Consider the following 27,789-nt stretch of genomic DNA (forward strand, 5'->3'; position numbering starts at 1 on the left):
ACAAGTCACAGTCTTCTCTTATCAGATTGATTGTTTCTTTCAATACTGGCATACAATTACATAGAATGTTTACAAGATAGTTAAACTTTATGCCCTAAGACCATTCGCAGTAATTAAGTCAATTAGGATGCAATCACACCACTCACCCGAAGGCAAAAATATAGAAAAGGCAAAATGAGAGGTTAAATTCATCAATTCTATTTTGAGAATGCACTGCGGTTTTACATAATTTCTGAGTAAGCTATTCGTATGAATTCTCGTATTTAAACTTGTATTCCAAATTAATACTTAACTTGACATTAATGTAGCTAATTACTGACAGAATTAGATTTTTGTAGCGCAGTTTACGTGAGATGAGATAACTTTGGGGCCACGTGATACGAACCAGTGAATCAGGATGTTGAACCATGAAAGCATAGTGAATTCTTAAATTAATGTCTTTTTACAAATTTATTATCTTTATTTATTGGCTTTTTACAAAATTTTAAACCAAATTAAAATTTTATGCCTTCAAAATAAAAAATTCTTAGAACTAAAAATTTTTTATGTGTATACTGTATGCTGTCGCCAACAAAGTCTGCTTGGTGAGATTTGCGCCGACGAAACAACATAAAAATAAATATGAACATAAAAATAAATATGATTATTATATAGGTAAATATGAAATAAATATAATTATTATATATTTATAATATAAGTATTCCTTCAATATAGTTAAATAAAGAATTAAAATTTTGTTGCTGAACTGTTCAACTTAATATTACAATATCAAGAGTATAACTTGTGACTTTCAGTTTGACACATGATTCTGAATGTTCAGTTTCTAAACAGCTTCTTTATGGACTCAATGTAGTTTTTATATGAGAATAGATTTGTTCACAGAGATATGTAAATTTGCCTTTGCTGCTTCCCAATGAGCAATTAGGAAACTACATTTTGGTTGCTTTAGGTTTGGTCCCTATTGTTTGACAAAATGTATTTTGTTTCTTATATCCAGTAGCAGCTCTTTTTAAAACTTCACATTTTTCATCGTAATTCTGAAATGTAGACTGATATTTAGTTTGAAAATGTCTTTGTACACTTGACGTATGATATACTATGCTTTTGCGACATAACACTCATACAGGAGCATCCTTTTTTGTATGAATCCATATTCATTTGTCCAAGTGTCTTGATAACCGTGAACATAAAATTATCTTTTTTTAGAGGCCATTTGATTAAATATGTAGGTATGATTGTCAGAATAATTAAACAAATACAAGTTTTCATAATAAAACTAAGAACTGATCGTAAAGTTAAAAAGTAGCCTGTAGCATACAACATTCACCAAACTAAATTCTATTTTCAACTGAAATCGTGCTCTATACTTGTGAAACAGCATGACAAACTAAATGAAAGGAGACTAAATGAGTGAGGCATGAGAGTGCAGAGACAAGGCGATCTACCGTTATCTGATAACTTTGCAGAGTGGTGTAGCATGGCACTGAGAATTGTACTGCATACCATAATTTGCTGATGCCTGTTATATAGTTTCCAATCTCCTGCATCCATAATCAGTCTCATCATCATTTTCATGGTAAACACTTTCACTTGACTCTTGGTTCAAAAATCCTGCTTTAATGAAGAAGTATTTAATTGTTTGAGTCCAGGCATGTAAAATCATATTCATAGCCTCAGGAATATTTTGTCTACTTTCTGTAGTTATATTTTGAAGGGCTATTTGAATCACCCTTTTTCTATAGAATATTTTAAAATTCTTAATGATACCTATATAAAGGCCATACAAAACAAGTACAGTTTGCTGAGGAAAAAACAACTTTTACATTTGCAAGAAATCTATTATTTGAGAATGGACGGTACACTGATATATAAAAAATTAAATTTTGTGCTTTTGTCTATTTTCTTAAGTCATTCTGTAGAAATGCCAGTAGTCATGCATGCTTTCCTGTTTGCTTTATATTCTAATGGCAGAGTTTTAACATGCTTGAAACACTTTGGTTTTTGTGACTTACTTACTGTTTTAATTCGAGCAAATGTTTGCGGTATGGAGGAAATGACTCCTTCAGTTATAAGATTTTTATAACTGAAGGAGTCATTTCCTCCATACCGCAAACATTTGCACGAAATAAAACAGTAAGCCATTCTTTACTTTGCTTAGCTCCATGATACTGGTCAGCTTTGAAAGGTAAGGCTTCTTGCAGGCATAAGTTTAATCCATTAACGGCAACACTACTTTTCACTTGAAGGAAATGAACAAAAATTATTTTCTGTCATATTAGAGTTTGATTAAGAGAAGAAAAAAGTTAGAGGGATTTTTTTTTTTTTCATTGAGAATACAACATGTTTCAAAAATGCAACTTTTGGGATGCATAATAATCTTTGAAACATTTGCTATACAGAGGTACATTTTGTACATCATATTTATTACAAACAGTTATCATTTGACTATCACAGTATTTATATCTTTTAGTTGAATTTTCTCAATAATGTGATTTCGAGGGTTCATTTCTCATTTCGCATAAGGCTCAATTGGTCCACCAACACTATTAGTATATAAAGATGAAAGTTGCGAAATTTCAGAATATTCTTACCTTGTTTTCAGCAGTGCCAATACAACACTTCTTTGAAAATCCAACAGGGATCATCTTTAGGGTCTATAGCAATCTTAAAAATTTCCTTGCATTTAATTTAGCTACATAAATAAAATTTGTAAAAACAGTCCATTACTATTTCTTATGTTTCTTACGTTCTTACGTTGCACTCTATACACATTACAATAAAAGTTTCCTGAAAGTTCATGTCATCCATATACTTGTGGCAATTTCCAATGAGGTTAGGCTGTTTTCCAGATACAGATTTGTTTTCTTTCCTAGAGTACCACTTGGCCACTAAAGTTGACAAATTGTATCAAAGTTAGTCGCTATACCTATGCAGAACTGCATTCCATCAAAATTACTGCAATGCTATGCTCTTTATCAGATGTGATGTCATATGTTCCATGTTCTTAGTTTTCCATTTTGTCTACAGGTTAAATTAAATAAAGATTACCCAAACTTTATGACCCTTGAAATACTAAAATCAAACACAATTTTCTTTTATTAAATATGGATATAAAATTAAACTAATTTTAATTAATTATACTTTAAAACTATAAGTACACTGGTAGTAACATATGCTATAAAACTGCTATAAAGCAGAGAAGAATAAGGTGGTCCGCAAAACATTCTAATTTCTGAAAGTGGTTCTCAGTTGAAAAGAGTTCAAGAAATATTGCTTTGTACAGAAACTTTAATTTAAAAATCTCAAAAAGGTTATCAAATACCTTTTGTTGTTCATTTTCAAGCTGTAATTTCAACTGTGAAACTTCAATCTGACTAGCAGAGAGCTGTTCTTGACAATCAGTCAACTGTGCTTCCAACATGCGTTTGTCCGCATTTACACTTTCAACGGTCGACTCTAGCAGCTTCACTCTATCCCTCAAAAGCAGCAAATCTGTCTGAGGTCCAGAAGAATCATTTTTAGCTGCTTGTAAAGCAGAAGATAACTGTTCTTGCTTCATTAGAAGAACATCATGAGCTTCTTGAGCTTTCTGAAATGTAATAAAATATTAATTAAACTAATTACATAAATATTAGGATTTATATCTTTAAAATAAAAAACATTTACTTTATTTAATAGCTGGGAAAAATAGGAACTTTTAATTTCCTTTTCTTACTTAAGGCAATTTTTAATAATTACATCAGTATTACCTCTAAAAGTCTGAAAAATCAAATGAGAGTTAATAGCAAATATAAAAGTAAAAAAGGTTTTTTTTTTCTTTTCTTTTTTTAACGCACCAGAGGTATTATTTGCATTGATCCCTACTTTTTTATCCAAATCACTTTTCATATTAAAGAATGTTGGCACCAAATGCTATCTCCATGAATCAATTTTAAAGAAGTAATACTGCAAATATAAAAAAACTAGCACTTTTCCGTCATCGAAACTGGATTCAGAAATGTATGTATATATGTATGTGTCTATGTATACACACACATACATATGTATGTTAATACATACATTTCTGGTCTCAATACTAGTAAAGTACTGAAATCACCCAACACAAATCAAACAATGTTACCGCCATGTATTATTTTTAAAGAAATACTATATAGTTAATAAATCTATGGCAACATTTAAAACTTTATCAGAAATTCTAAAGAATACCATAATTTAAGGATAAAAAGATAAAAAAAAAAAGTATATAAGTCATCTTACTAAAAAAAGTGAACTTTGATATGATGTACTGAGGAAAGAATAGAAATAAATTAATGACAACACTTAACACTGTATCAGGAATTTGAAACATATGCTGCTTTTATAAATTTTGCCAATTTGCTGTTTATGCAGAGATGATGGAAATGATGTTTAATAATAAAAATTAAAAAGACAAAAAAGACTGCTTAGGTCATCTAGTTAAGAAAACTGAATACTGATAATATGAACTGTGAAAAGAGAAAAAAGTATGGTAACACATTCAATTCACATAATCAAATACTAATCCCCCCCAAAAAAAAACAATAAAATTGCTGAAAACTGGAACACATAAACAGTTTTGAATAGCAAATGTAATACATATGCATTGGATGTGAAAACTGGTATTTTAGAAAAGAAATAGAAAATGAAAAATCTTCACGAAAAAATACAGTCTGAAACTGACAACACCAAAGAAATTTTCTATGGCCCACAAATATATTTCAATTATGCCTTTGTTGCAAATATGGTTTAAAGTTTTCAAGATTTTAATTACTTCAAGGCCACATTTAAAATAATAACAAAATGTGTTAAAATAGTCTGAAACTGGCATCACCAAAGCAATTTTATATGGCCCATTAATACATTTCAATTATGCATTTGTTGCAAATATGTTTTTAAAGATTTAAAATTTTTAATTACTTCAAGCCCAAGTTTAAAATAACATCATTAAAAGCTAAAGTGAATAATGCACTAGAAAACCTATAAATTGAACTAATTAGTTTACAATGAGATATAAACCTTATTCAAATATTTGAAGACATATATTAAATTAACTTGTATTCATACTTGTCAAAACACTCAGTTAAAAATTTTTGCACTAAGAACGATCGCTTTGGGGGGGGGACACATTTATATAACAGCAATTTTTTTCCACAATTGAAAATTAATAATAAGAAAGGAACTCGACTGACCAATGAGCATTTACAATCTGTGATGAAGATCATTTCTAGTAAATTTTCCTCCAATGCGCCGATATTATACAATTTTTTTAATTACATACAAAAATTTTAATTATTTAAATAGAAACATATGTGTTTTAAGTTATGTGTCGAATAAATATTAAATAATAAGAGAAAAAGACTAGGTTGTCATTATTCATTCACAAGTTAAATTATGCTATTTAATGTTTAAGCATATTAGAGTTATTTGAAATATTTATCAGTCTGTAGTATTAATATTTAGCAGTTAATATATTTGAATTACAGTAAAAATAACTTGCAGATACTAACCTTTAGATTTCAGATAGAAAATAAAATTAAATTTGAAATATTTTTGTTTGTTATTTTGGTCCACAAATCTCTAAATAAAAAATTTTGTAAACAAACTGATTTTGAAATTCCCAAAATGTTGATAAGTTGCCAAATTTAATGCCATGTAATAAAAGAAAGTCATATCTCAAAAAGTTAAGAGGTTGTTTTTGATGCAACATTTTATAAATTCTTCATTTTCATTTGTAAAAAACAATTATTTTGAAATAATTATAATTTAATCGAAACAGGGCCTCGTATCTAAAACTCAAGTATGCATCATTTATGTTAAGAAGTAGGAAAGAATTCCAATGTTAACACATCACCAAAAAAACATTCCTCCAAAATGTTAATCTTATATAATAATAATAATAATAATAATAATAATAATATATAAAAAAAAAAAAAAAAAAAAAAAACAGAAATGTCAGATGAGTAAAATTAAGGACTTTTAAGGACCAAAAATAGTTTCTCAAAAACCTAAGGACTTTTACATATTTTTAAGGATTGTATGAAACTTTACATTGTATGAGTTATGCAACTCTTCCAAAATAATTGTTATTTCACACTTTCTATGAATCTTGTAAATGACCTGAGAGAACTATATAGCTCTTTAAACTGCCTCTAACTAGCCTCTTTTTTTCAGTAATTAGCACCATTTTGGGTGGGGGGAAATCAATTTTTCAAATTTGCAAATACTATGCTGATCCCTCATAACATCTTTATACCAAAGACTGAAATTCAGAGCACAATTTTTTAAATTATACACAGGTTGTACACACCACACCTTAATTTCCGGTAGCACTGCATTTTACTAAAAATTTAACAATTTTAGAATTAAAATATGTCAAGTTACTCTTGATTATCCGGATGCAGATTATCTGCATGTTGTGTCCATGCATAAACACTCAAAAAACAAACATACCCAAATCTAAACATGTTCTAAAACTGCTGAATTGTTTAAGTTTTGTTTCAAAGATTAACTCGTACAATTCACTTTGTATGTGCCCATTTATTTAACTGTGAAGAAATCAAAACAATAACTGAAGTTATATGCAAAAAAAAATTTTAATGTAAAATTCTTTGGAAATCTTTGAAAAAAACTAGCTACCAATATATTGTGAATAAGTTACTAAAAATATGTAAAATATAACAACATATGATAATGCAGTGCTATTTTGCAATTTTCTGAATGCTATTTCCCAAGTTTTTGTAGATAATCAATTCAAAAAACAAAAATATAAAATGCATGAATACAGAATCTTAATTTGCATGCATTTATTTATGCATCAATTACATTATTTTATTAATTAATCATGGTTAGCAGTAAATTTGATTTTTATACAGTGTTTGTTCATACTTTTACATCATCATGCGAGAAGATGTATCAGAAAGTTTATTTAGTCATAAAAAACTTTATATGTGTGTGTATATATATATATTCTGGATTATCTATAGGAATACAGCAGCTAATATGGGCTGATATCATTCTCTTTAAATGCAGAGAAAGGCTGTGATTTTTCTAGCCAATCTAGGGCACAAGTTTAGCAAATCTTCGTTGTTGCTAGAAAGAAATGTATAATAACAAAAACGAATAAATAAATAAAATTTCTCACTTTCAATAAGTCAACCAAAGTACATTCTCTCTCAGATGGAGATAAAGATTGCCCATCTTGATTATGTTCTTGAAACAGCAGCTGTTTCAACTGTGTTATCTGCGTTCGACATTCTTCCAGTTTTTCTGTTTGTGAGCAGAGGGATTCTAGTAATACAGCTTTTTCTTCTGACATTCGTTCATTTTCAAGTTGTAAATCTGCCAATTGGTCTTGCAAATCAGTCAGTTCTTGAAGAGTTGCTTGAAGTTCTTCATTAGTGCTATTGATTAAGTTGTGTATCATAAATGTCCATGCAAATCATTTTCAAGATCAATAGAACAATTACCGAAGAACAGCAAAAGATTAAATTCACCATATATCAAAATATAACTACATAATACAAAGAAATAGTACTAGGGGATTAATGAAAACCAAGAGCTACAGTAGGCATAAACTCCAACCTACAGCAAAATTTGCCAGTAGTCAATGTATGAATGACATTTTTACAACTTTGGAAATGTGCATGTAAGGCTACTTTTTTAATTAACTGGTTAAATGTAATTAATTTAACTACATTTTACCTAAAATCCAAATATACAAAAACACCTAATAATCAAAAAATTGTCTTGTAAATTACAGCATATTTAATTACCAATTTTTATTTTATTATTCAAGAAGAAATATCACTAAATTTGCTGATGCGCCGCAGCAAATATTTTAAATCAATTGTAGAGAAAACTGGAATCCATAAACTATATCTCTTTGAGCTTTTTAGATTCTAATTTCTACCGACAGATGGTTAAGGGGAAAAAATCTTTGTTACAGGAGCCCCTGAAATTAAATCGCGAATCAACCAAGACATTTCGCCAAAATCTGCCTGCATGTTCTTATACCTGGCCATGTGATCATATAATAGCATCGGCTGCGCATTCTTATACCATGCCACTTAATCGTATATTAGCACAGTGGTTGCATTTTTGCTCCCAACAAGTGTTCTTATGCGATTCATTTTTGACGAGGTTTTTAAAATCACACTGTTTATTTAAAAATGTATTCATTGATGTTAACAATCTTTGATTTACCAAATATTTAAGTGGATGCCATATAATTTTTTTCAAGAAACAGTCTTTTACCTGACAAAAGAAGTCTGTGAAAATGGTCACAACATGAAACTTTATGTTAATAATAAACCCATTTGGAGGTACTATGTTAAAGAAGTTATTACAAAAAGAAGATGGGCCTCTACACTGAAAATTGGTTTAGCAGTTCCAGAATATCATTTGTCGCTGCTATTAGATTTATGTATTCTTGGACAGGAGTCAACGCCCATAAAATGGTGTAATAAACAACTTTACCCTTTCTGGCATGCTACCTTTTAAAGTTGGAATTTCGGGAGGAAAAAAAAAAAGTGATAGGCAGTCTAATCAGGCCTAGAGGAGTACACAGGTAAAATTTTTTTAAAGCTAGCACTTACCATTTTAATTCTGTGAGTGTGCCCAAAGCAGGCTCATCGAATGAATAGAGCTTCGAAAAGAGTGCTGAAACGAGCATTGCTGGGAAGCACATAATAAAGTAAAAGATTTTGTCTACGATTAAAAAACACTAGATTCTGTATACCGTAGCAGATTTAGCATCACCCATTGTGTGCCACGGGGAGGCTTGCTACTCTACTACACGCCCCCAAGGAAGGTGGTCTTCTTGGTTACATGATGATTACATGCGAATAAATGGGGGAAAAAAATTTAACTTCTGTATATGATATTTGCATTATTTCACATTTACACTTTAATCTATTTTTTCATGGTGATACTTTTTGAAAGAAAGTGACACAATCTTTGAAAAAGCACAACCCAACATTGCATGTTTTATACATGTACCAGGACCCATATCAGATTCACTATCTGAAGGCAATTCGTGTAGCACTTTTAATGCTTCAGAAATGGTCAGCCTTCTCCGATCCATTTTCAAAATAATTAAAAATCAGAAAAAAATGACTTAGATCTACAATTAGAAAATATAAACTATTAAATAAACAGCTACAACTCAAAACTATCAAAACATAGCACTAACAAAACTTCTTTGAACAAATGCGAAAGAGAACTGCTGTAGTGAAAAACCACACAACTAACTGATAAAATTACCCCTGACCTTCATAAAAATCACCCCAACAATTTCTTAGCTGATAACCAAACCTCTCCACCCCCCCTCAAAATAATAATTAAAAAAAAAAAAAAAAAAAAAAAAACTAAAGAGAAACAGGAAGTGAAACACAGATGTGGATCCACCTTTCTATTGTGAATGAGCTCACCAGAGAGATGCAGTGAAACAAAGATACAGCTTTTGGTCTGTATGTACTGTGTGTGTTCTCCTAGTGTTTCAAGAGAACCCACTCTGGGTATACTGATTTTCAACTTTCAATTTTAGGTAAGATTTCAAAGAAAAATTTAAAAGTAATATATAATAAGATGATTAGTATACAGCCAAGAAAATAACACAGAAATATCTTTTCAAACAATTCCTTTTATATCCTAAAAAAAACCTGGAAAATTTCTTTGAAAAATGAGGGTCTTTAAAAACTAAACATGGCTAAAACATATGGACTGGTTTGTGTTGTGCTGCCATATAATATAAATAAATAAGCTTCAGAGTAACCTATAAATCCTTTTTCATTCAATTTTTCTGTGTGTACAGAGGGAAATTTTTAGGTGCGTAAAAGTGCCACAAAGTGTTAATATATGCGAAAGTGCTGTAATCGAATAGAACAATTACATGCAATAAAATAATAATAAGAAGAAGAAGGATTCTTAAAAATATTCTTAAGAAACATGTGAATATTATTTTTATTATTATATATTGTGCTGTTTATTTTTACATTTGCGCTTTACGAGTTTGGTGAAATTATAGCTGAGATCTTGTTGCAAATCTAAAATCGCCAAATATGGTTGGAGGCCACTATAACATACAAGTACCCAACAGAAAATAAACAAAATAAAAATTTTTATAGAGACAAGAAATGTACATAAAATCATCAAAAATCTTTATAATTCTTTTATGAAATACAAACGTACAGATTTGTAGCATGCTTTGCAAGGTTAAGTTCTGAATTAGAAAATCTAATACGATTCTTCATCTGCCTGCATGTTTACTTTTTTGAATGAGAATGGTTTCATGAGCTTTTATACCTAAATTTGGCTGAAATGCAGTCTTTTTTTTTTTTTTTTTTTTTTATTAATAATAGAAGAAAAAATCTTTCACAGTTTGCATTAAGATGAGTTTTTTTTTTTTTTTTTTTTTTTTTTTTTTTTTTTTGAGGGAAGGTGCTATGGCAGAATCCAAAAACACTGCATTTAAGGCCTGCTTCTAATGGTCCAAAACAGAAACTAGAGGGTTATGTTCAATTAAAAATCATAGTAAATAACATTCAGATTTTATACCATCTATTTCATCATCTCTGTGAAGAAATTTGATATTTCTTTGAATTTTACAGCACTAATTTCTTTATACTTGTAAGGTTTGTATGCTAAAACTAACCAGTTATTAATGAAGTTGACCAGTGTTTTAACTTCTTTTAGTATTCCTAACCAGAATACAAATTAGCTTTTAGAGTAAAAGTTTCTGGCACTCATGTTATCTAACAGAGCTGCACTATGTAACTTAAGCTTCCAGACCAACTGCAACAATTACATGCCTTTTATGAAATACATGCCATTTATACTTACATTTTATGCTATGTACAACTGAAAAATCTTTATTACTAGTGGAAAGTGCATGATTTGCAAACGTTTAGATGCTTTCATGCATGGAAATTCTCTACAATATGAGGCTTCAAATTTCTGGCTTGATAATTTTAACCTCTTATTCTAAGGTGGCATAATTCACGAACTTAAAAACATCCAGTTTAATCACAACTAAACAAAAAAAAAAAAAAAAATTGCAATGTTTTTTTGCTATAATATAGTTGAATGGGATCTGCAGCATAAACACATCCTTCAGTGCAGGTTATTGAGGGGAAAGATAAAAGTCAGAATTCGCTAAATTATTTGATTTGTTACTCTTCAAAAATAGCAAGATCATCCACTTAACATTTGATGTTACGATGTGACAAGCATTTCACCAACTGGAGGTATCAGTTGGTTCCATTTTGCATGCCATTTCCCTTGCCCTCCCCCCCCGTCAGTAAAATCTGATCACCCTGTAGCTTGTTCTAGTTTAAATAACTTGCTCCATATGAATTTTATGTATTTCCTTGTTATTATAACCCTCCTGTTTTTAAACATTAAACTGATGCCAAGTTTATCAGCAAGTTTGTGTTTACTTTTCACATATGCTTTGTGACTTTCATATTTTTGCAACTGGTTTTAATGTGGCATCAGAAGCACTTTCTCAGTACAAGAACTTTTACCATATAAACTTTGCACAGTTAGCTTCATGATGATGGTGAATCATGCCTTGTTAATTTTTATTTTGCCACTTATAAAGTGCAAGTCTTTTTTTAGACTTTTTTCAGTCTTTTTCTTTATGCATATGCAGCTGTTGTCGGATCAATGAAATCTGCTAATCTGCTTTTTGCAATTCCCATGTTTTGTATGCAAGCTAACAGTCTGAATAAAATGTCAATCCCTCTTGTACAAGGTGGATGATTTTTTTTTATGAAATTGGTAACCTCTTTATTCAGAACCTGAAAGAGAAAAAATTCACAAGTTTCTTGCATTATTCATCAAATATCCTGTACTGTGGAAAAACCCCATTACCTTTGTTTTTCCCTCACACAAACGGATTTTTGTTACTGTTCACAATTTCTTGAAGGCCAAATATTTATTTATTTGGCTGTAGTAGTTAAATATAAAGAAAACACTTCTCTCATAAAATGTTCTAAACTCGCATTTTTGTAAAGGCCCAGTTACTTCTCCTACCACTTCATCGATATCGGCTCCTCTGCTCAATAGTACACAAATCACTCTCCTATTACAAACAGTGTTTTTAAACCACTGAACCAGTTGGCAAAACATAGCTTTTCTTTCACTCACATCTTTTCACACTGTACCTCTATTCTATTATTGATAAGTAGTTTAATTAAATGGCTATTTCTGCACATTCAAATGTGAGGTAAAATATGTCTTTCTTGGAAGACAAAGATGCATTTTTCTCACTTTTCATTCAAACATTTTAGAAACTTTTTTGAAAAAGTCTGATGTGTACCCCACATGACTTCCTTGTAAAGAATATTCAATTATACGCAATTTTCCTGCATTTCACTTAAACATATTGAATTAACAGTTAACGAATTTTGAATTAATTCTACTTCGTTGATAGCGCATACACCACAATAGAATAGATGCACTCTTTGAAGTTCACTATATCTATTTACCATAGCAACGTTTCAGTGCTAGGTTCACTTAACAGCATTACATCTCATTCATTTTATAATTCAGAGAGCACAAAAATTACATCATCTGAAGAATTAACACAAGTTCTATTCAAATACTATAATAAATCTAAAACAATGTATAAAATAAATTAAACAAATAAAAAATAAACAGTTTTTCACAGACGATTCAGCACCGCTTACCTAATGTGCATGCACTCCTAATTAATTCAGTTCTCACTTTGCAGCAAGGCAAAAATACATAAAAATTCAAAATAGTTTCATTAAAAATTGAAAGATATAGAAAATATAAAACACCAAGTACAGTTAAAACAATTAAAAACAATTTTTACAATTAAAAATACAATTTGTAAGCAAAAACAAGCTAATAACTTAAATGATAATTCCAGAATAAATTAAACATAATCTAATTCCCAATAATAAAAGAAGACGTTACTCTGTTGTTGCGAAGCTTAGTTTCTCTAGATTGCAAAAAATCCACTATTCTGCTAAGTTTCAAATGTAAACAAATATGGCTGCTATCGTAAACCATAATTAGGCTTAACCGCACTTTAAAAACTTTTAAATTGTTGATAATTCCACAATTATTGCACACAGGTTAACTAAATGCATAAAAATCTTAACCAGAAGATAAGAACAACATAATTCAATCATTTTAAAGTAAAAAATGCAATTTACAAACATATAAGAATAAAGAAACTGAGCTTAATGAGCCGAGCAACAAAGTGAATACATATATTTATATACTTTTGATGTGGCAGACCGCAACCGAAAAGGCAGGTGCACAACTACATGCTATAGCAGGCCTATATACAAAATTTCAACGTTCTGAGGCTACTCATTTTCAGGTTTTGCGAGATACATACATACAGATGCCACGAAAAAAATCTCTTTTGAATCCATTTAAAATCAGTTTTATAATTTGTTTCGGGAAAAAGGGTCCTTCATTCTGTTCTTATGCACAGATGCCGTGGAAAAACATAGTTAAATTGAATTCAATAGCGGTCAAAACGGGTATTTTTGTTGAAGTATGATACCTAAAATTTTTAACGATTACAATACAATACTCCCTTTTTACTTCGTACTTGGAGCTCCTTTTGTGATAAAAGAATTATGAGAGGTCATGAAATGTTAACATTTATAATAAAAAAGAAATTCAAATAACACATGGTTTACTTGTAACTCTAAAACAAATTACAACTGATTATAGTTATAACTGCCTGCTATACAATGCTGGTTTCATAAATAATTTTGGTGTTCTGAAAAGGGGCTATGATAATACAATAGTACCAAATTTTACTATAACAGCTCTAAAAATAGTCCAGTTTAAGTAGGCTTACCAAATATCCCGCTTTGACCGGGGTTGTCTCAGCTTGATATGTGAACTCTGCATCCTGGCCAATTTGTCCAGGTTATATGGTAAAATTTTATAAGTGCTGAACATACAAAAGTAAAAATAGTGTAGCCTCAGTTAAAAAGCAATTTGGCAATTAAAATATTCCCTCTGTTACACTTACAGTTGCCAATCTAAATATTTTGTCTCTAGATCCAATGTTGTCTAATGTTTAACTGTTATCTAGTGCTCCAAAATGAAGGTAGACAGATGTCTTTATTACTCTGAGCTATGGGGAAAACAATTTTGGTGGAGCCGAATCTTTTATTTCTTTTACCTGTTATTAAAAATAGTGAATTACTATGGTCTGAAATAGAAGCTGCCAGGAAAAAAAAACGAAACTGCCTCAAATACACTGCTCTACATTGAAAATGCAACACCAAGAAGGAGTTGTCAGAAATTTATGCAAATATTAGAGTAGATGCATGTCACTGAGTTATGCGAATGATGTGAAATGCGCAGCTCCACGACACACATGAAGTAAGATATAAGGGAAGGAACGTGCAGAATGGGCAATATTTGTGTCGTTATTTCTGCCAGACGAATTATCAAAGAAAGTTGGTTTTGTTCCGGAGGATACATGTAATAAGAGAGAATGTCAGGCTCCCGTCAAAGAAGGCACTTCCAGCACATAGACGATTTTACGAGGGGTATGGTGATCGGACTGAGAAGGGCGGGTTGGTCCTTACGTCAAATCGCAGCTGATACCTACATGGATGCGAGCACGGTGCATCGGCTATGGAGAACACGGTTGGAACAAGGAAATGTGAAAAGAAGAAGAGGTGCAGGTGCAACCAGAGTGACATCAGCATGCATGGATCGACACATCCACCGACAAGCTGCGGTGGTTCTGCAAGTCACTTGTACCGCAATTCTGCAGCATGTGCAAGATACCATGGATGTTCCCATGTCGACCAGAACCATTTTCCGTTGTTTGGTTGAATGTGGCCTGCACTGACGGCGTCTGTTAAGAAGACTGTTATTGACCCCACAGCATAGACGCCAACGTTTAGAATGGTGCTGGACTGGAGCAATGTGGATGACAGAATGGCAAAACGTCGTGTTCTCAGATGAGTCACGCTCCTGTTTATCCAGTGACAGTCGCCGCATACATGCGTGGCGTTGATGTGAAGACAGATCTAATGCGGCAAGAACTGTGGAATGCCCCACCGGTTTGGGTAATGGTTTGGGGCGCTATTGCCTACGATTCCAGGTCACCTATAGCTCGTATTCAGGGCACTATGACGACCCAACGATACTTGAATAATGTACTGCACCCGGTGGCAATCCTCTACCTTCAGGGGCTGCCTAATTCAATTTTTCAGCAGGATAACGCCCGACCACACAGTGCTTGCATCTGTCAACATGCTCTGCAAGGTATACAGATGCTTCCCTGGCCACCTTACTCTCCTGACCTGTCACCAATCGAACATGCGTGGGATGTGATTGGACGCCATTTGCAGACTCTGTCCCTGCCTCGTTCAGAAGACGAACTGTGGCAAATGGTTGAAAGGGAATAGAAAGCCATCCCTCAGGACACCATCCGCACTCTTATTCACTCTATGCTTAGACGTGTTTCTTCGTGCATCGCTGTCCGCGGTGGTCCTACATCCCACTGAGCCGATGCCGTTCTCGCTCTGCATTTTGATTATCATTTTGAAATAAAGATCACTTATTGCTGCTTGTTGTTTCTGTCTTTTTTCCAAATTTCATTACTTTCTGACCACTCATTCTTGGTGTTGCATTTTCAATGTCGAACAGTGTAATACAGCTAAACATGGATCAACTTTTTTATGAAGTAATGACTGCAAAAGTTTTTTTGGTCAGCTAATTATAAATTTGGAAAATTAAAAGGTGTGAAGAGAAATGGATACAACCTTTAAATCATTTAAAGGAAAAAAATCCTTGCTCAAATAATAGAATACATTTTACACATGCCAGAAATATCAGCATCAGTCAAAAGAGTATTCTCAATAACGAATATCATATGATCTGAAGAAAGAGGTAGAACATATGAATCAATCATAAAAGCTTTACAAAGCTGCAAAATTAACAGTGAATTAAACTGCCAGGAATTTTTTGATGTTATTAAAAATTAACAAAGAATTTTTAAAGAAAACTTAAGATAAATACTACCTATTAACTTCTTAGTGATAAGGTATGTTCAGTCGGGTTATTAAAAATTTCTTTTAAGACACTATTGTTTTTTTTTTTTTTTTTTTTTTTTGTTGTTGTTGTTGTTGTTGTTGTTAACTTTTTATGTAGACTTTTTCAATAATGGGTGCATATTCTAGTAAGTTTTATTCTCTGCTGTGAGTATTTTTTCCAAATTGTCCAGTTTGACCAAAAATATTATGGTAAGCCTAAGCGGTCCTATATTTTTATTTTCTATTTGAGATGAAATTTAAAAATATGCTCACCTGTGATGTGTTTCTTCCATCTGCATGATTCTATCTTGCAATAAGCAAGCAACCGACATCTCACTCAAACTACTACTGCTTCCTCTTTCCCATTCTGGAAGACTGCGCCCTGAGGGCAAAAGGTTAACGCCAGATGCTTCACCGACATCCATATCGAGAGACTTTGGACCATCAGTTGAATTATTCTAAAAATAAGTACATAAATATATTACATAAAAGATATAAAAGTGGGCATTTATACATTATCACAACGATCTTAGCAGAAGTCGCCAAATTTTCAGAATGTGCCAAACTCTGGCAACCATGTGCATAAACATTCTTCAGGCAACCATGCTCATAACAGTCCTTTCATCAAGCAATGCCACTATTTTCAAATGTGTTCCTTTTTTTTACATTCCAATAACTTTGCAGGCAAATAGTGCTATTTTTTGCCTTCAATTTAAAATTTAAAATATCACTTATGGAATTTGGCAGCCATGGAAGAGACTGCGGTAAAAGCTCTGCAGGAATGCAATATTTTTGCCACAAAATACTTACATGATGAGATAAATTTCATACATAGACCGTTTTCAAAGCAGAGTTTTGTAATTCTCTGATTTCTTTATTAAAGCAAAATCGCTGTGTATGTGACAACAAGAATAGCACTAAAGAATTAAAGAAGATTTCATGAAAAATGTGTTTTACTCTTTTAATGTATCATATACTCCTTATTTAATAACTAAAATTTGCATATTAAAATGTTTTTTTTTTTCTTTTGATATGTTAGTCAGCAACATTATCATCATTTTAATAAACACAACAACATGTTTATGTTTATTCAACATAAACATTTTAATATAATTTAAAATTTTGTAAAAAGCCAGTAAATAAAGAGAATAAATTTGTAAAAAGACATTAATTTAAGAATTTACTATGCTTTCATGGTTCAAAAACCTGATTCGCCGCTTCATATCCCAGGACTCCAAGTGATCTCATCTTACGTAAACTACGTTACAAAAATCTAATTCTCTCAGTAATTATCTACATTAATTTCAAGTTAAGTCTTAATTTGGAATACAAGTTTAAATGAAAGAATTATTTCATTTCGTACGAATAGCTTACTCAGAAATTATGTAAAACCAGTGCTTTACTTTGCTAGTGTATTCTTAATAAAATTGATGAATTTAGCCCTTGACTTTCCATTTTCTATATTTTCGCCTTAGGGTGAGTGGTGTGATTGCATTCCATTTGACTTAATTACCACGAATGGCCTTAGGGCATAAAACTGTATCTATCTGGTAAAAATTCTATGTAATACAGTCAAGAGTCGTTAATCCGGGCACCCATAATCCAGACCTCAAAGCTACAAACTTTCTGTGCATGCATCAATGCATAGGCGTTCACTCATGGGCGTAATATTTTTACGCATGTGCATAATACGTTTACGCATGCACGTTTGATAAATATTTTATAAAGTTTAAGAATATTTTTTAAAAAAAGTCATGAAAATCGGCAACTTGAACCTCATAAAATATGTTACTTTTTTATGCGTTAAAGACCGCCACGGTGGTTGCACTAATACAAAAGTACCAAAAAGTGATATTAGAAATTGTCATGTACAAGGCTTGAAACCAACTAACATAAAGTTTGACCCCCGAAAAAAAAAAAAAAAAAGCACTTTTCAATATGAAATGGGAACAAAAAAGTGATACATAATATTAACTTTTACACAGACAGAAGAAGCATGGTATGCCATTTTAATGCTTTTTTTTTTTTTTTTTTTAAGTTATCCCAGATCGGTATGGGAGACTATCATATAATATGATTAATATGTTTCTCCCGTATGTTGTTTCACTTTAAAAATACATCCCAAAATGCTTGCCTTCTTCCTATACTTGAGGCTCTGTATAGTATCTTTAACGTCCTCCATTCACTAAATTATCGTACTTTCACTCAGAAGTTCTTTATCAGTCCAGACCTTACATTTAAAGATTTCCAGTTTCAGGTGAATTCAGAAGAAATCATATCAATTTTTGTCTAAAATTTCTGTTTTATGCCAGACCTCACTTTTCAGTCATTAGTCCCCGTCAGGCAGTCCAATAAAAAGAAGTTGATCGCAGAATTACTGCCATGTCAACAAAGCCACATAACAGGCACAGTAGTAAGTTAACCAGCCCCATAGGATGGAGATGCTTCTGCAAACAGTTATGACCCAGTTCTGAGACGAAAATTTGCAACACTTACATCTCTAAGAAGATTATGGAAAACTGGAAACTTTGATAAGATACCCCAGGAGTTCTTCCTAGACAGTTCTTTAAAGAGATTTTGCTGATATACATTGATTGTAGAATTAATTAGTCTATAGGAGGTAAAACAAAATCAGGCTGCATCAAGCTATCAAAGAGGTTGTTTCCAATATGCCACTATGGCTAAAACTATTGTACACATGCTGTCCACTTTCCAAAAGAGAGTCAAAAACAATCAGTTAGTCAAAAAGAAATTTTTTACTACCAAAAGACACAGAAGAAAATGTCTTATTGGTAACCTGGCAATCAATAACAATAACAGTATTTGACTCCATTCCCTTGCCAATTTTCTCAAAAGAAATAGTAGCCACATTACCATCCAAGTAGTACAAAATTTAGCAAGAGTTCTGTTGAAATTAAAATGTTCTGAATGTACCCCAACTTCAGCACTTTAATGGCATCTCCATCAAAATTACAAAGGATTACACATGGTAATACAAAATTCTTAAGAAACTGTCAGGACTTGCTTGTGAATGTGAACCTTGCCTACACAGTTGGATTCTCTAATGCATGGGTTCCCAACGAGGTTGGTATTTGGGGTCAATGATGATCAAAAAGTCAATAGGCAAATATGCACTGACAATTATTGGCATAATCAAGATCTCACTGATTGAAAAAATATTATGAAAATAGATAATTAACTGTTTGTTGATGTAAAGCTGTATCATATATTTCAAAAATTATATAAAATAATACATTTTCAAAAGCAACAATATTTTTTATTAAATATATAAATTATGTATGCAGAACATGCAATATAAAGAATGACAGGCAAGAATAAAAAAAATTTAAAAAATACACACACACACAAAAAAAAAAACAAAAAAAAAAAAAAAAAAAAAACCATGAAACTGGAATGAAAACCAAGAAACATGTAGAATATTTTTCAATGAGGTGATTTAAAAATTATAAGCAAGTTTGTCCAAAATTCTTTTTAAATACATCAATTGCAGCTAACACATTAATTAAAATCTAAAATATTTGCAAAATTTAAAATAATACAATAATTAAACATAAATATAATAAATCATTTTTTCAATTCTTTTGCTCATATTTTTAATTTAAATTATCTTTAAGTTAATTATGTACAATTTTTTGTATTATGATTATGCTGCATACTGTACAGTCAAAAGTCGTTAATCCGGACTCGTCGGGACTTCGGCGATTCCAGATTATAGATCATCAGTTTAAATCTGGTAAGATGGCATGCAGAAATACTAAAATTAAAAATATGAAACCGTAATTTATGAAATAAAGAACAATTATGATCTAAAGGGTATCAAAATTTACAAAAAAAAGCTTAATATTTATTTGTTTACTTTACTGAACATTTCTTTCAATGTAAGTTGTTTCGTTTTATGTGATAATACTTTCTCTTTAATTCTATAAACAGACATAATTTTTTGTTCACTTACAAAGTTCCGCTGTTCAAGTCCCGTTAATTGCTGTACCGAGAATACCGACTAACTTGTCAATTGAAATTTTTTCGTTTTCACTAACCTCTCTGTCTCATTCTTCATGTCTTTATCCATTTTTTGCAGCAATTCCACTTTTTGTTTGATGGACATCGAAACATACTTTCATTTTGTACGATCCTTTGGGAGCTCCAGAATCAAAAATTCTATTTCACATAATTGAAAGTTCAAGTTTACTTTTTTAGTATTGCTCTTACAGTCTGCAAAAAATAATAAGCCGGATCCAATTCGAAAATTAAGGAACAACGCAATCATCAACATTAACTGAAATAGATAATTAGATAATTTTAGCCTACGCCGTCCATTATACATAAAACGCGCACGTGAAAACGTATTCTGCGCTTGCGCACATGCAAATGCGCAGTCGTAAGAGGTCTTACGTGCACGCGTAAACGCCTATGTGCATGTGTCAATGCGGAGTATGCGCAGAAAGTTTTCAGCTTTGAGGTCCGGATTATAGATTATTCCGAATTATGGGTGTCCGAATTAACGACTTTTGACTGTATATCATGGTAAGCCTAAGCGATCCTATATTTTTATTTTCTATTTGAGATGAAATTTAAAAATACCCTTAAAGAGAAAAACGTTAAGAGGAGTTGATAAAGAATGCTATTCTTTTGACTACTAACAGGACATATATGTCTTACTGAAAGTTTAAACATTACTACTGTGTTAAAAAGTACTTAGAATCTCCTGAATGTTGGGGATCACCTTTCAATAATTGGAAAATATATATGTTGCTGTGATTGTTGTACACAAATGAACACAGGGAAAAGGACAAACAAAAATTGCCCAAAGTGTAATGTTGGATTATGCAAAGAATGCTTTACCCTGCACCATACGATGTAAAATCTATTTCATATAATAAAGTTTTCCAAAATAATAGAAGTGCTTATAGTAAGTCGATTGCCATGTATGGGACGTGTGTATCCCACCATTAACTACAGCTGGGACATAACCATTTGTCAAAAAAATCTTAAGTGCTAAATTTACCTTATTTATGACATACAGTCAAAAGTCGTTAATTCAGACACCCATAATCCGGACCTCAAAGCTACGAACTTTCTGCACATGCGTCGCGTTGATGCATACACATAGGCGTTTACGCGTGCTCGTAAGATCTTTACGGCTGCGAATATGCGTGTGCGCATAATACGTTTACGCATGCGCGTTTAATGTATAACGAATGGTATAAGCTAAGCTAAAATTATCTAATTCAGTTAATGTTGCAGATTGTGTTGTTCCTTAATCTTCGAATAGGATCCACCTTATTATTTTTTAAAGACTGTTAGAGCAATTTTCTAAAAGTAAGCTTGAACTTTCGATTATGTCAAACAGAATTTCTAATATATATTTACTAATATGTAAAGGATCTACAAACCGAAAGTATGTTTCGAAATCCGAAATCCGAAATCTGTTTATCAATTTCACGCTGCTCTGCGGCGGGGAGGGGGAACCGCAGTGGGGCGCAATGAATTGGAAATTGATCTGTCAGCACTATCCTTATCTTCAGGGCAGATTTTTTTTTTGGCTTATAATTCCTTACTAAATGTAGTATTTCATCTCGATGTACTCCGTCTTTGATATGATTTAAATCAAGTTCCTCGTCATTAAAATTCGCTTCCGATAGTGAAGAAAGTGACACAGAGGTTATTGAAAACGAAAAAATTTCGATTGACAAATTAGTCGGTATTCTTGACACAGCAATTATAGGACTTGAACAGAGGAACTTTGTAACTAAACAAGAAATTATGTCTGTTTAATAGAATTAAATAGAAAGTATTATCACATGAAACGAAGCAACTTAAACAACTTACATTGAAAGAAATGTTTAATAAAGTAAACAAATAAATATTAAGCTTTTTTTTTTTGTAAATTTTGATACCCTTTAGATCATAATTGTTCTTTATTTCATAAATTACGGTTTTAAATTTTTAATTTTGTAATTTCTGCATGCCATCTTACCATATTTAAACTGATGATCTATAATCCGGAAAAAACGATAATCCGGAATCGCCGAAGTCCCGATGAGTCCGGATTAACAACTTTTGACTGTATTTTGTTCACTTAGATAGAAAAGGAAATAATAATTTATTTGGTACCTTTCCGTTTCGCCATCATAAATCTCGCCAATCACACTTTATTGGCGACAACATATAGTATAGACATAAAAAATGTTAACAAATGTTAGTTCTAAGAATTTTTAATTTTAAAGGCATAAACATTTTAATATCATTTAAAATTTTGTAAAAAGCCAGTAAATAAAGAGAATAAACTTGTAAAAAGACATTAATTTAAGAATTTACTATGCTTTCATGGTTCAAAAACCTGATTCGGTGGTTCATTATCCGAGGACTCCAAGTGATCTCATCTTACGTAAACTACGTTACAAAAATCTAATTCTCTCAGTAATTATCTACATTACTTTCAAGTTAAGTCTTAATTTGGAATAAAAGTTTAAATGAAAGAATTATTTCATTTTGTACAAATAGCTTACTCAGAAATTATGTAAAACCACAGTGCTTTACTTTTAATAAAATTGATGAATTTAGCCCTTGACTTTCCCTTTTCTATATTTTCGCCTTAGGGTGAGTGCTGCGATTGCATTCTATTTGACTTAATTACCACGAATGGCCTTAGGGCATAAAACTGTATCTATCTGGTAAAAATTCTATGTAATACAGTCAAGAGTCGTTAATCCGGGCACCCATAATCCAGACCTCAAAGCTACAAACTTTCTGTGCATGCATCAACGCATAGGCCTTCACACATGCGCATAAAATTTTTATGCATGTGCATAATATGTTTACGCATGCACGTTTAATGTATAACGGACGGTATAAGCTAAGCTAAAACTATCTAATTATCTATTTCAGTTAATGTTGCAGATTGTGTTGCTCCTTAATCTTCGAATTGGATCTGGCTTATTATTTCTTGCAGACTGTTAGAGCAATTTTATAAAAGTAAGCTTGAACTTTCGATTATGTCAAATAGAATTTCCGATTCTGGAGCTGCCAAAGGATCTATCTACAAAGCAAAAGCATATTTCGATGTCTATCAAACAAAAAGTGGAATTGCTGCAAAAAATGGATAAAGGCATATCCTTTGTTTTTCTAACCATTCCGAAATCTGTTTATCAATTTCACACTGCTCTGTGTGGGGGGGGAGAAGAAACATCGTGGCACGAAATGAACTGGAAGTTGATCTGTCAGCACTATCCTTATCTTCAGGGCAGATGCTTTTACTTTATTCAGCTTATAATTCCTTACTAAATGTAGTATTTCATCTCAATGTAATCCATCTTTGATATGATTTAAATCAAGTTCCTCGCCATTATAATTCGCTTCCGATAGTGAAGAAAGTGACACAGAGGTTATTGAGAACGAAAAAATTTCGATTGACAGATTAGTCGATATTCTTGACAATTATAGGACTTGAACAGTGGAACTTTGTAACTAAACAAGAAATTATGTCTGTTTAATAGAATTAAAGAGAAAGTATTATCACATGAAACGAAGCAACTTAAACAACTTACATTGAAAGAAATGTTTAATAAAGTAAACAAATAAATATTAAGCTTTTTCTTTTTGTAAATTTTGATACCTTTTAGATCATAATTGTTCTTTATTTCATAAATTACAGTTTCTTATTTTTAATTTTGTAATTTCTGCACGCCATCTTACCATATTTAAAAACTGATAATCTATAACACGGAAACGCCGAAGTCCCAATGAGTCCGGATTAACGACTTCTGACTGTATTTTGTTCACTTAGATAGATAAGGGAATAATAATTTATTTGGTACCTTTCCGTTTCGCCATCATAAATCTCGCCAATCACACTTTATTGGCGACAACACACAGTATAAATAAACATAAAAAATGTTAACAAATGTTAGTTCTAAGAATTTTTAATTTTGAAGGCATAAACATTTTAATATCATTTAAAATTTTGTAAAAAGCCAGTAAATAAAGAGAATAAATTCGTATGAAGACATTAATTTAAGAATTTACTATGCTTTCAAGGTTCAAAAACCTGATTCGCCGGTTCATATCCCAGGACTCGTACGTAAGAGAGTGATCTCCTCTTATGTAAACTATGTTACAAAAATCTAATTCTCTCAGTAATTATCTACACTACTTTCAAGTTAAATCTTAATTTGAAATACAAGTTTAAATGAAAGAATTATTTCATTTCATACGAATAGCTTACTCAGAAATTATGTAAAACCACAGTGCTTTACTTTGCTAGTGTATTCTCATTAAAATTTATGAATTTAGCCCTTGACTTTCCCTTTTCTATATTTTCGCCTTAGGGTGAGTGGTGTGATTGCATTCTATTTGACTTAATTACCACAAATGGCCTTAGGGCATAAAACTGTATCTATCTGGTAAAAATTCTATGTAATACAGTCAAAAGTTGTTAATCCGGACCTCAAAGCTACAAACTTTGTGCGCATGCGTCAACGCATAGGCATTCACGCATGTGCGTAATATTTTTGCACACGCGCACATGCATGTGCGCATGCGCATAATACGTTTACGCATGCACGTTTAATGCATAACGGACGGTATAAGCTAAGCTAAAATTATCTAATTACCTATTTCAGTTAATGTTGCAGATTGCGTTGTTCCTTAATCTTCGAATTGGATCTGGCTTATTATTTCTTGCAGACTGTTAAAGCAATTTTATAAAAGTAAGCTTGAACTTTCGTTTATGTCAAATAGAATTTCCGATTCTGGAGCTGCCAAAGGATCTGTCTACAAAGCAAAACCATGTTTCAATGTCTATCAAACAAAAAGTGGAATTGCTGCAAAAAATGGATAAAGGCATATCCCTTTGTTTTTTTAAGCATTCCGAAAATCTGTTTATCAATTTCACACTGCTCTGTGGGGGGAGAAGAAACATCGCCGCACAAAATGAGCTGGAAGTTGATCTGTCAGCACTATCCTTATCTTCACGGCAGATGTTTTTATTTTATTCGGCTTATAATTCCTTACTAAATGTAGTATTTCATCTCGACGTACTCCGTCTTTGATATGATTCAAATCAAATTCCTCGTCATTATAAATATCACGAATACACATCAAATAATTTTCTGCTTGCAATTTTCTAATTTCGACTATGCATAATGTATGCTTTACGCATGCGCGTTAAAAGAAATGTTTAACAAAGTAAACAAATAAGTATCAACCTTTTTTTTTTTTTTTTTTGTAAATTTTGATACCCTTTAGATCATAATTGCTCTTTATTTCATAAATTACGGTTCCATATCTTTGATTTTATAATTTCTGCATGCCATCTTACCAGATTTAAATTGATCATCTATAATCCGGAAAAACCGATAATTTGGAATCGCCAAAGTCCCGACGAGTCCGGATTAAAGACTTTTGACTGTAGTACCCCAGTATAGGAAGAAACAATCAATCTGATAAGAAATAGATGTAAATTGTTTTTAAAATGAGGTGTAAAAGGTTACCAGCAAGGATATTCCGTCTGGCATCAGTTGTACCATTATTGGCGACTTTATCGTCTGCGCCAGCAAAACTGAAAAGTACCTTTTATTATTATTTTTTTAATTCATAGTCTTTTCTTCCTCCCTTTTTTTCATTTTCTTTTTAAAATTTGTAGTAAGGGTTAAAAAAGGGGTCAGCGCAAGAAAAAGATTGGGAATCCCTCCTCGAGTGTCACAGCACATCACTATGATACTTCTACATGAGACAACAATTAGTAAAATATATGCATTCTGTTTCTGCAATGAAAATCACATTATTCCTGCTAATTCTTTTACATTTAACATTGGAAAGTTTCCTTTGACCAGACCTAGCTTTACAAAATTACTTACTTGGCTTTTATCTAGATTTAGGAATGATCCTGATAAAGATCTCTGTATTAAAATTTGTTCTTTCTGATTATCGGAAAGAGCAGTCATTTCAAGGGACACACCAAGCTGCAGAAGTCGCTCCTTAAGAGTCTGGTTTTCTGACTGCACAGCTTCAAGTTCTTGTCGCAGTTGATCAACTGCATCATCACTCTTCAAATCCTTTTACAAAATGCAAATTTATAATTAAAATTAAACTAGGGCAAATATAATAAACATCAATGCTCTAATGTAATTCCACTTATACAGTTTCAGCACAAAACATGCCCTATACACAAGTGAACAAGCAGCATTTTTTTTTTTTTTTCAGAGTTGATTTCTTCTGGGGGGGAGGGGACAGATGAAAATGAAAGAAATGAGCAGTAATGCACTTGTGGGACTGCTAAAGTGGATAAATTTATTAATACCATATTTCTTAATGCATTTTCCTCCTCTTTATTAAAATAATTTTATTGTCTCAAAATCAAGGGAGGGGGGAGAATTATGCGAGTCATTTAACATCCAAAGAGCGCGGTTGCAGTAAGAGCCTAACAAATAAAAAGTATTCAAGGGTGAACTACCAGTGACTATCACAATATAATTTCTTTAAAAGAAACATACATTCTAATATGAATAAATAGTAATATTAAATTTAAAATATCTGACAGATATTGAGCCGATATCTGACAATCACTCAGCCGAATACGCTGCACTCTGGCTGAATAATTTTGTACAGCTCCAGGGGCACCTCACACGAATGAGTTTTGATCACAGTTCCTGAGAAGGACATAAGAGAAAGAAAACAGAAAAGGTGCAAACAAAAGACCCGGATTTTGAAAGATCAAACACACCAGCAGTATATAAGCTTGGAACTGTTTAGTATCCATAATTTATAAAAACTAGATTTTAACAAAAAGTTATTTTTAAAATGGGGTTACAGTAAGTGATTGAAACCTCCATTTTAAAAACACTGAAAAATATTGTGCAGCAAAAATCTGACACAATTTAAAACACTGTTGTGGAACACTTACACACATGCACGGATACATATTTTCAAACTATTTCACTAGCAAAGCAAAAGGAATAATTCCTTTGATTTATTAAAAAGTAATTTATTTCACTACATTAATTTACACAGTTGCATATTTATTTGGTTTATCATACTTTTTTAAAATTTTTATTTTAAATAATTGCTTAAGTTTGCTGTTATTGCGGGAGGAGATAATTTTCTAGTGACAAATACTTTTATACATTTCTTTGCTAATAACTGAAAATTTAGTATGATCAGCAAGGTATTTTGACGTAGACAATGACTTTTGACATAATCCTTTAAATATTAGATTACAACTTCCAATATGTATAACAACAAACAGGTGATGAAGATAAACTGCTAGAGAGAAAAGAATGGTTCGTGGAACGTTGAGAACTGGTCTAAGCTGTATAGTTAAGCATAAAATTACGCAAAATAATGTAAAGGGATTTTTTGATCCAGAAGCTTCATATGATGCTGTGTGTAATGAGAAAAAATAAATTTTTGTTTAATTAGCACAGCATTTAAGCTATTATTGTACAAGGCAGCTCTTTATTTCGACAAAATATAAATAAATGAACATTTAACAATGGGTTTAAACAATAAGTTAAAACAAACTTAATCAATTTTGCCAATATTCGATGTTTCTGTTAGTCAACTTATTTCAACCCAAAAAATTACAATAGCAGTTTTTTCTGCTTCAGCATAAGACAAACAGCAACTATATATATCTGTACATATATATTTGACAAAATGGACAAAATTTGCTTAGACAAGAGTCTGACCTTACACTGAACTATAT

General features: G+C 31.7%; 1 protein-coding gene across 6 annotated transcripts in view; it reads right to left on the bottom strand.

Moving 5' to 3' along the window:
* Positions 1 to 27,789, bottom strand: part of spdi (sperm antigen with calponin homology and coiled-coil domains split discs) — a 249,616-nt gene that overhangs the window by 55,943 nt on the left and 165,884 nt on the right. For 5 of the 6 annotated variants that reach the window (XM_085819739.1, XM_085819741.1, XM_085819742.1 and 2 more), the window contains 4 exons: positions 25,943 to 26,140; positions 16,338 to 16,522; positions 7,160 to 7,418; positions 3,323 to 3,589 (listed from right to left, as the gene is read on the bottom strand). In XM_085819739.1, coding sequence (XP_085675865.1) covers positions 3,323 to 3,589; positions 7,160 to 7,418; positions 16,338 to 16,522; positions 25,943 to 26,140 — 909 coding nt within the window. The remainder of the gene's footprint in view (positions 1 to 3,322; positions 3,590 to 7,159; positions 7,419 to 16,337; positions 16,523 to 25,942; positions 26,141 to 27,789) is intronic. The other variant, XM_085819744.1, reaches the window with a different exon arrangement.

The sequence above is a fragment of the Stegodyphus dumicola genome, chromosome 1 (assembly GCF_044657685.1).
Source record: "Stegodyphus dumicola isolate Sdum_Otavi_A_Nest chromosome 1, ASM4465768v1".
NCBI lineage: Eukaryota > Metazoa > Arthropoda > Arachnida > Araneae > Eresidae > Stegodyphus > Stegodyphus dumicola.